The sequence below is a fragment of the Solanum tuberosum genome, unplaced genomic scaffold, assembly GCF_000226075.1.
Source record: "Solanum tuberosum cultivar DM 1-3 516 R44 unplaced genomic scaffold, SolTub_3.0 scf00451, whole genome shotgun sequence".
Taxonomy (NCBI): domain Eukaryota; kingdom Viridiplantae; phylum Streptophyta; class Magnoliopsida; order Solanales; family Solanaceae; genus Solanum; species Solanum tuberosum.
Window position 1 is genome coordinate 143203 of NW_006239369.1, and position 10423 is coordinate 153625.

Genomic DNA, 10423 nt, shown 5'->3' on the forward strand with positions numbered 1-10423 from the left:
GGTTCATGATTGATTATCAAGATGTTAAACACAGTGAACTAAAAACAATTTACCAAAGGTTTACAAGAAGCTCCTTCATCAGCTTTAAGTTAAACCAGCTTATGAAAACAGAAATAGAAATGTTATGAACAGAAATAGAAATGAGAAAATCAACTATTAACCACACCTCTGAAACTGCTGTCAACATAGCACAGATTCGATCATACGCTGGATACTGTTCCTTCATAGATTTCACATCAGCAAGTATGGCAGCTACCCATTCTTGATCATGGATGGGTGCAGACCATATGGGTCCACCCATATTGAATTTTTTACCACAATCACTGCAATCTTGAGAAATAGCAGGGCCAAATCCAGGGTGGTATCTGAGGGTGTTACTCTAAAAAAGCAGAAAAGATTCAATAAAGATGTGGCTATCCACTTAAATGCGCGTTGAAACAATGTTTAGTGAGGATTAATTGTTACCAAATTCTACCAATGGAACCCATGATCTAAAGGAAAAAGGAGATGCCTTCTACACTGCACACATACAACAGTCTAAAGGTTTCCTACATCTTTCTTGCAATAAATAGATGAACTATCATTCTGACAACCAATCATTTCTTATCGTCCACAATAGACCAAGAAACCAAGAAGGTAGCAGAATTAAAACATTTCCAACTAGAGAAGTTGCAGATTATACTGCCTACATAGGTTTTTCCATTTTCCAATATCATTGTCATTAACTTTGAATTTCCCATTTTAATCTTAATGAGATGATCTATAGTCACACAAATCTCTTTGGTTTATTTTAGACCACAAGTATCAATAGTCTTTTTTTCATTCTTAGCAAACACCTTCACATAAATTGGGACAGAGAAGTTAAGAATGAAGAATATTATGAACATCTTTTGGAACTTCTTTACACTAAATTACCTACATATCTAGGCCATTCGGAGAGAATGAGCAGCTCAGTCCAGCAGAGCCAGTTGTACAATGAAGATACAACAGAGATTTGGATAGGACACAAACCTTTGAGATAGTCCTCCCGACTGGCTGAAGATGGAAAGAATCGCACCCGTTACACTGATAAACATATGAGAGCTTCAGAGGAGTATTCCTCATAGCACTTGCTGAACTATAGACAATTATTGAAATCTTTAACTTGACTATCAGAAGAGTACAACAATAACCTAAGCAAGACTGGGCTAACAGTTTAAGTCTAAAGGAGAAACACTTACCTATAGATACGAACAAAAACGCGGACATAGAAGTCCATATGAACAGATAATACTGGAACAATATATCTTTTGTACCGATTTGCATGGCTCTGGAATAAAAATAGAAACAACAATGAATATAAAAATTAAATGTGATGAATTGACAATTATGAAGGCCAAAAATTGCTGTTCAGTTTTAGAATATACGGAAAAGGGCCAAAAATACCTCTGGACTATCGGAAAAGGTTTAGATATATCCCTCATACATCTATTTGGCTAAAAATACCCCTCTATTTGAAAAGGTTTGTACTGATTTGCATGGTTCTGAAATAAAAAACAGAAATAACAATGGATATAAAAATTAAAGGAGTATTTTTAGCCAAATAAATGAATGGTATATTTAAACCTTTTCGGATAGTCCAGGGATATTTTTTTCCCTTTTCCGTAGAATATAGGGAATTAAAAATGAGAGTACTCCTAATTTAGTACATGAAATTTTCAAGTGTCAGGTGTTCCCTCTCTCTCTGTTAGAGTAACGTCAACATCCTACAGTACGTTATCTTGAACACTATACATAATGATAGAAATCACAGAGAGGCACCAGATATCATGACATCCAACTTCATAACAGACAAAATTTCCACAAAGCACGTACCTCAATGCAGGCAAGAAGGATCCGCAAAGCCATTTCATGGCAATATTTCCCTCTCAATGGATACGAGCCATATCTAGTTGCGCATGACATCAAGTAAGACATGTTCCATGATGAATAAAATTAGATAATTCCAGAAGCAAGAGAATTTGAATTTACTTGGAATAGCATACTTCTCCATTTCCCCCGCATAACACTGCCAAATCAGTAGCAGTACACATCAATATCCCCCCATCTACAACTGATTGAACAGCAGAATCCAAGAACACAGATGGCGATCCATAAGGATCAAGATCAACCTGCAACAACAGTAAGCAGAAATATAAGAATGGTAGTTCATTTCTGAAGATAAATTAGACAAGCTAACTAAGAAACTTGAAACTAACTATACTGCATTAATTTTCCATGTTTATCAGTACCCAACAAAGGTTTTACTTGTTATAGGCCATTACTAGATGCACCTCTGCAAAAGGTCATTTCCATTGAAGAATGTTAAAATATGATAGTTAAGGGTATAATCCTACCACATCAAATTCTTTGGGATGGGTAAGCATATAAACTCGAGCATCAGCAAGGTGGGATTCCAGCTTTGAGCATGCCACAGAACCATTGAATCTTATGTTTCTCCTGCAAGATTCAACATAGACTGCACAGAGAAGAAATATTCTAATGACAAACATGACAAAGTCAAATGGTGATAGAACAACCTTTATGTCTGTTCAAAATTTTAACTCTTTGAGATTTTAGTTTGATACACATATCATCTTGCGGACAAGTCTAAAAGGATCTATCATGTAATGACTACATAAGATGCTTTCAATACTTCTAAATTCACAAATAGTGATCTTCTCATAAATATTAAAACTTTACAGGATCCACTTTGTTGTATCCACCAAGATTAGCTTTTCTAGGATTTAGAACTAAATGAGGAAATTTAAGCATGTTTCTGAAAACATAATACACATGTATTCCAATCAGACGCTCACAATTAAGCTAGACATTGTGAAACTATTCATTGAAACATTTTTAGATTTCTGTATCACAATCTCTTCAATCCCATGCTACAATTGCTTCTCGCTTTTCCTCTTATTTTCTCTCCTTTGGTTAAGGAATGTGGGCAGGGCACAATGAGATTTTCTAATTCTAATTGCACCACATAAACGGAGTTGGAATCACCTTTGTCATTGTCAAGGGCCACGACTTGACCAATTCCTTCTACTTCACGTGCATATCTTAAAGCCCTCAACCCAGAAGCTGAAAGAGCCTGTTAAATAAATTGAAAGACAAATGTTGATCAATCAGTGCAAACTTCTACAGTGTAAGTCTTCCAGAAGACATATTCAATAACCAGAAAGACTAACAATCAACATGAAATGACAAAGAAACCTCAAGAACTCGTGCTGGCTTTAGTTCTAGGTCTTTTCGCCTTAGGTTTCTGGTTTGCACATCTGAAATACTACATTGTTCATCTTGGGACATCTCTTCCAAGAGTTTACACCCATCACTGGACATTCCATTATGCTGGGAAGAATCAGCTGGAGGTTCCATTTCAGAAACTGATTCATCTGGTACCTTAGGGCCAGCCTTAGCTTGTCTGGCCAACATTGCTTTGTGCTCTAGCTTGCGTTGTTGTATAAAGGTCCTCAAAACAGCAATAGACATATCTCTGTTGTTCACCTGGTGTTGATAAATTTTAACTGTCAGATCATGGTAACCCAAAGTGAAAAAGATGAGCTCCATTGTGGTGGCTACAACAACCCTTGAAGGTTATAGCACAAATCTTCCTTAAAATGCAATAGCATATCAAGAAAATACAAAAACAGAAAAGCAATTACACACATAGTTTTTTATTACTATATAAATACCGCAACTTACGCAAAAAAATCATTTAATGCCCAAGGAGATGGTTGAGTGACATAGGTATAGGAGAAGTAACCACCTGATATCTCAGGTTCAAATACCTGGTGCACACTCAACGTTAGTCCATCTGCTCCAACCATAACAAGACAGGTTTTCCCTACATCTGAGCTTGTATATTGGCAAGCTGACTGGTGGATTAGTGAAGGTGCCCACAAAAGTGCCATACCACCATCATTAGAAAGAATCCAAAAAACACTATAAAAACTCAACCAAGGTGTTCTTGCTTCTGACCACAAAAACAACACTTACCAGTTTGTGTCCTAACAAAATGATTGTAAGATTTGCCATCTCCATGTCTATTTCTCCCAATTTCTTACTCTCTCACACTTGTTACACCAGAAGATCAGTGATTCAATGTCATAGATGTTCCATACATTATATCCCTCACTTGAGAGTTGAGACTTCCCAATGTACAAAAAGTTGCTCATATGAGAGTGCTTTCAAACTTTGTCCTCATCCCACTCCCTCCGAGTTTATTTGTAACACCTCATAACTCTAAGCTAAGGTGCGACTAATTCGGCGTTGATAAATCTAATCGAACTCTGGCGAATAAGGTAGTATCTAAGCCAAAAGACCAAGAAATACAGTGTACTATTGTGTTGGACCAAGACATAAGGCTCAAAATGATTCAAGATTCCAAAGTGCGACATTGACAAAAAGATTTCATCTGCCAAGAGAGGCTACGGACTAACACCACATCATATAATCATGATAATACGTTTACTAAGCTTGTTGGAAGTGATTTAAGGTCTAAAGAGAGATCTAGCACTAACTCGAGTTGAAAGTCACACTACGAACAATTGTTCTGAATGAGTTCACACAAGGTCCAACTTCAAATAAGTATATCTCCCAAGATATAAAGAGTCAAGTGTTGAATTATCTATCAAATTAAAGTTTTTTGAGACTAGTTTCAATGAAACAAACTGCTCGTCAATCTGACCTCAGTACAAAAGGTTATGCGCATTTGACTATAGACCTATGCAGCACCCAAATGCATGCGATGGAGCATGCAATGCACTGACAAATGCATGTGGTGCATTGAAGATTTAAGTTAGTCAGAGTTTGTTTTATAAGCTATAACATTGGGAATTCATTTGGGGTGTTCTTGGAAGATCTTAGCGGATGTTTCTCCCAAATTCTCTCCTCCTTCCACTCTCCAAAGCCGAAGGCAAGTAATTGAACTTGGAAGTTAGCTCAATCTTCCATTCTAGCCAGGAAATTCACACAATCCATTCTTGGACTCTATGAACAAGCTCTCTCCTGGGAGAATTCAAGTAAAGAAGTTGTTATCTTCATCAACCAAGGTATTGTTCTTCTCATACTCTCGTATATGGACTGTATTGGCGTTTTAAAGTATGTTTTACGGTAAGGATTTGCGGGACGGTGATCAGAAGTCGTAAGTCCAAGTTTTGCTATTTGTTTGAGATGGTTAGGGGTTGTTTTATGTGCTGTAAGGTGCGGGAGGTACTTGGTTGGCCTCATAAAGTTTTGTTGTGTTGTTGTGAGCTAGGTGTAAAGATATGGCACCTGGCCTAACTCAAAAAGCTAGCTCATGAGGGGAGGATTGCCCAAGCCACTCAAAACAAGGCCACAATCTCACAGCTATGGAACCCTCAGGGTTGGAATCTCATATTCAGGAGAGCTTTCAATGATTGGGAAATTGAGAGGGTCATTAATCTGTTTCAGATCCTCAACGCTTTCCCAGGCACCTCCACTACCTCCACTGAACCTGATAAGCCTATTTGGAGATGGCAAAGCAAAGGTGTGTTTACAGTAAAGTCATGTTACTACAGATACAATATTGGCCAAACACAGATCAGAAACTGGCCATGGAAGTTAATATGGAAGATAAAAATACCATTGAAGATCTCATGTTTTGCTTGGTTAGTGTGCAAAAGGGCCTGCTTAACACATGAAGTGCTTCAAAAGAAAGGCAAACAATTATGCTCAAGATGCTTTATGTGTGATCAAGATGCAGAAGTTAATAGTCACTTATTCGTTCATTGCAAAGTAGCTACAAGCTTGTGGAACATGTTTCTTGGTCTTCTTGGTATATGCTGGGCAATTCCAAAGTCCACTAAGGACTTGCTCTATAGCTGGAAGGAGATAGGAAGAAGGGAGTCAAATGAAGATTGGAGGGAGTAAATCCCAGCCTGCATCTGGTGGTCCCTATGGAAAGAAAGGAACGGAAGATGCTTTGTGGATATGAGAAACAACATCCAGAAAATTAGAATGAATTGTCTTAGTCTTTTGTACTTTTGGTGTAAACAAGATATGATGGGGGATATAGAACTTTTTTGCTGACTTTATAGGTAATTTGTAATCTCCCATAGGGTAGTTTGATATGCTCTGATGAGATTGTAAGTGACCTATGCTCATCATTTATTTGATGATGAGCCTTTTGTGAATACACAGCTACCTTTATCTCAAAAAAAAACAAAGTCCATATAAGGAGACCACCAGTTCATTCCCCAACCAATGTAAGAATTTTACCCACTTTAACACCCCCTTTCACACCCAGGCCCAACTGGAGCTTGGACCGGGAGCCCAAACAAGGATGAACCTGTAAAGATATGGCACCTAGGCGTAACTCAACTCCAAAAACTAGCTCATGAGGGGAGGATTGCCCAAGTCCATATAAGGAGACCATCAATCCATTCCTCAACCAATGTGGGACTTTTACCCACTCCAACACTAGGAAAGAAGAAGAGTGGTAAAACACTATTGTGAAGGGACTTTGGAGCTTTACGCTCGTCAAGTGTTCATCAAAATGCCTAAATGACTTAAGCATATGTTTAGTTGTTAACATAAGTTCCTTATCATTATTGTTATAGATTAAAGCCGCGAGAAGTGTTTTGATCGTCTTAATACGCGATGGATTGGAATAGAGCTATGTAATGCTAAATCCTTTTTCCATTGTTATGGCATGACCTCTCAATTAAATGTTTCTCTTATATGAGTTTGTGAGGTCCTAAATGATGAACAACATAAGTGACCATGCTATATGCTTCATGCTTACACACACCATTCCGGTATTGTCGCTCCTATTGAGTCAAGCTTTTATGATCACTCTATATGGTCTATAATTTCTCTATTCGAGACATTCATTCTCCTCTATTATGAGATGTTTAAGTTCCTCTACTTAAGAGGTTAATGTTCCTCTATTATGAGATGTCTTAGTCCTTCTACTTGAGAGGTTCACGTTCCTCTATTATGAGATGCTTAAGTTCCTCCATTTGAGACGTTCACGTTCCTCTATTACGAGATGTCTAAGTTCCTCTATTTGAGATGTTCATGTTCCTCTGCTATGAGATGTATAAGTTCCTCTAATTGAGATAATAGTGTTCAACTATGTGAGATGTAGATATTCCTCTAAATGAGATGTCAGTATTACTTTGCATGAGATGTATAATGACTCTGAACGAGATGTTAGTACTCCTCTACATGTGATGTATATATTTCTCTAAATGACATGTCAGTATTCCTCTACATGAAATGTATAATTCTTTTGAATGGGATATCAATTTTCCTATACGTGGATGTATATATTCCTCTAAATGCGATGCCAGTATTCCTCTACAGGAGATGTATAATTCTTGTAAATGAGATGTCAGTATTCATATAAGTCAGATGTATATTCTTGTAAATGAGATGTTAGTATTCCTCTACATGAGATGTTTATGTCTCTCTACGTAGATGTCCATAATTCCTCTATTTGAGATGTCCATGGTTCCTCTAAATGAGATGTCCATAGTCCCTCTGAATGAGAAGTCCACGGTTCTTCTACTTGAGATGTTTGTGTCATGAATGTCAAGTGAATCACTTACAAAGTATGATAAACATAACAAAAGATGTAATTTTATTGATTGACAAGCATGCCTAATTTTAAGAGCGCCTTCCATAATGTGAAAGGTGAAGCCTAAGTGTGGTTATGCATTAGATTGTCTTCTAGGCCCCCATTGATTAGCTAATTGATGAAATAATGATGCCTCTCTTAAATGTCTTATGTGGTTTATACTTTCATGCCATGATGCTATGTACAAAGAAGATTATGACTGAAACAACTTAAGAATCTGATATGATACAAATGAGTATGGGCCATGAGTGCCATCTGAATTTCAACTTTGTATGCATATGATATTTGCCTATAAATGGTAGCAAAGACAGACCCCTAGAGTGACTATAGTGTATTTGATATCGTGTCAAGTCACGAGGCTCCAGAGTGGCCACAGTATATTTGATGTCGTGTAAAGTCACGAGGCCCCCATAGTTCCACAACATATTTAATGTCGTGCAAAGTCATGAGGCCCAGAGTGGCCATAGTAAACATAATATCATGTGAAGTCACGTGGCCCCAGAAAGGCCACAATATGTTTGATATTGTGCATTGCACAAACCCCCCAGTGTGGCTATAGTATATTTGAATACTACACCTAGAGACTAAAGAAACAGTTAAAGTATAAAGATCCAAAATAAGTTAATGTATACATACCCAAGAAGAACTAAGTATAAAGACCCAGAATATGTTACAGTATAGAGATCTATAAGATGTTCCTCACACCCAGATGCTACAGTATGCTATATTTTATGCTTCATAATATGTTACCACAAGATGATTCTTATTGCATTTAATTTTGTGCCAAGAATATAACAAATCACAATTATGTCGGTCTTGGATTATCTATGTTAAAGTGAAGTTATGTGTGAATCATTGCATTTTATTTTATTTTTGGTAACTGTGGAACATGTCAATCATTATATTTGACTAGCAGAGTATTGTAGAAACAGTATGTTAGCATATCCTCTACTTAATAGTAGGAGAATAATTGCTTACCTTATTGTACTGGATTAAGACTTCTATATATAGACCCTATACTGTAATGTCAATGATCAATACTGCAAAACATATCTTCTTCTCGTTTATCTCAATGATCAATTCTTCAAAACATATCTTCTTCTCTTTATTTCTTACACAACATAATATTGGTATAGACTCAAATAGCTTCTACCTACTAACCCAGAGAACTTACACTGCCTACCAGGTGAACGGCTTCTTCTTCCTTTTTTCTTGTTGTCAATGATAGGTGCTACTCTTCTTTCGAGTGTCCAATGCCGCTCCTCTTTTCAATCAATGTTGATCCTACTTTCTTGTTTTCTCTCATTTTTCACATGGAATCAGAGCCTCTGTGATCTTGGTAAAGATAAGAAACTTTTGTCAACCGGTGTATATCAAGCCTTATGTCACCACTTCCCAGCCAAAGATTTATTTCCTTCATAATTATAGTGTTACTTCTTCTTTCCATTGGCCGTCCGGGAACACCCTCCATCTCCGGCGATTGTCCAATATCATGCTTTTTTCTTTTCTTTTTTTACTTTTCTTTTTTGATGACCGTAGTGTCCGGGCCAGTTTACGCGCACCTCAACTAATTCCACGAGATACTTCTCACCTCCCACTAGCAGCAGGTACCATGTAACTCCTTTGTCTCCACTGAGTTTTGAACATGAGACCTCAGGGTTCTCAACCACATCATTGACCACTAGGCCACAACTACCATTTTCTAGTAAACTAATTTAGCCCCAACTATCATTTTTTTTCATCAATTTTTTGTGGTGACTCTCAAGAACAATATTTTCCAAATTTCTTCTCTTCTATAATACTTCACGGTACCAGAGTATGTTTATTGAGTCATAGTTGAGGGATGATTTTAGCCAAAAGCTCGTTCTATATAAAGTGATTGTTTGGCTGATTCTGGCAGTTTGAATTCAGAGTGTACTCAATGCCAGGCATTTTAATTCAAAGAAAAGCTTTGAAGTTGAGCAATATCTTACAGCTTAACTCAAGGCGATGAGAGTAAGATAATCGGAAGATACCAAAATAGCAATAAAAAGGCCTAGTTTTGCACATAACGAAATCTTTTTTTTAATCTAAAATTACCTACATTTCAATACGAGCAGAGATGTTACTTAAAATGTTGAATGGAAAGCAAAAAAGAAGACCTGAGTTTTGTTGTAAAAGACTTGATTTGTAATCTTTGAGATCAAAGGAAGTGTTTTTCAGCTGCTTCTCTTCATCCCCAATTTCCTCTTCACTGGACATACTGTGTTCCATTAAAATGGCGATGGCGGAGGCAAATGTTGTGCCAAATTGGCAGTGACTAGACCGGAGGCAGTTGTTGTGGCAAAAGGGGCAGTGACGAGAGAGAGTGGTTTACTTAATTCTTCTCATTGTATTGATTGATAGGGATACCACTAGCCTTCAACAACCAAAAACCCTACTTCCACAATTTCATTCATATTATTTAGGGAAAAGGGTCAAAAATACCCCCAACTTTGATTTATTGTTTGACGTTACTCTTGCCGTTAAAATGAAGTTAATTTTACCTTTCCCGTTACTAATTTCACCAAAACTAACCCTCATTAGACGAAATTCCCAAAATTGACCCAAATTACCCGAATTTAAAAAAAAACCATATTCCCTATTTTTAACCCAATGACCCGACCCCTCTAGGATAACCCGATTAACCCAATTAACCCAATGCCATGTTACCCATTCCCACAACAACAACCCTTATTCCCACAACTTGCTCCCAATTCGACATGAAAATCGCCCAACAATTCAAAATCCATCTCCGATTTTCCGTTCCACGATGAT

General features: G+C 37.2%; 1 protein-coding gene across 4 annotated transcripts in view; it reads right to left on the reverse strand.

Annotated features, from left to right (window-relative positions):
- The window catches only part of LOC102598925 (probable tRNA (guanine(26)-N(2))-dimethyltransferase 1), a 13338-nt gene extending 3319 nt beyond the window's left edge, over window positions 1-10019 (reverse strand). For all 4 annotated transcript variants that reach the window (XM_015303526.1, XM_006363573.2, XM_006363574.2 and 1 more), the window contains exons 1-9: window positions 9769-10019; window positions 3238-3528; window positions 3028-3115; window positions 2376-2497; window positions 2011-2150; window positions 1855-1927; window positions 1221-1309; window positions 1012-1117; window positions 167-379 (exon numbers count right to left, since the gene is read on the reverse strand). In XM_015303526.1, coding sequence (XP_015159012.1) covers window positions 167-379; window positions 1012-1117; window positions 1221-1309; window positions 1855-1927; window positions 2011-2150; window positions 2376-2497; window positions 3028-3115; window positions 3238-3513 — 1107 coding nt within the window. In that variant the 5' untranslated portion in view covers window positions 3514-3528; window positions 9769-10019. The remainder of the gene's footprint in view (window positions 1-166; window positions 380-1011; window positions 1118-1220; window positions 1310-1854; window positions 1928-2010; window positions 2151-2375; window positions 2498-3027; window positions 3116-3237; window positions 3529-9768) is intronic.
- Between the last annotated feature and the right edge of the window lie 404 nt (window positions 10020-10423).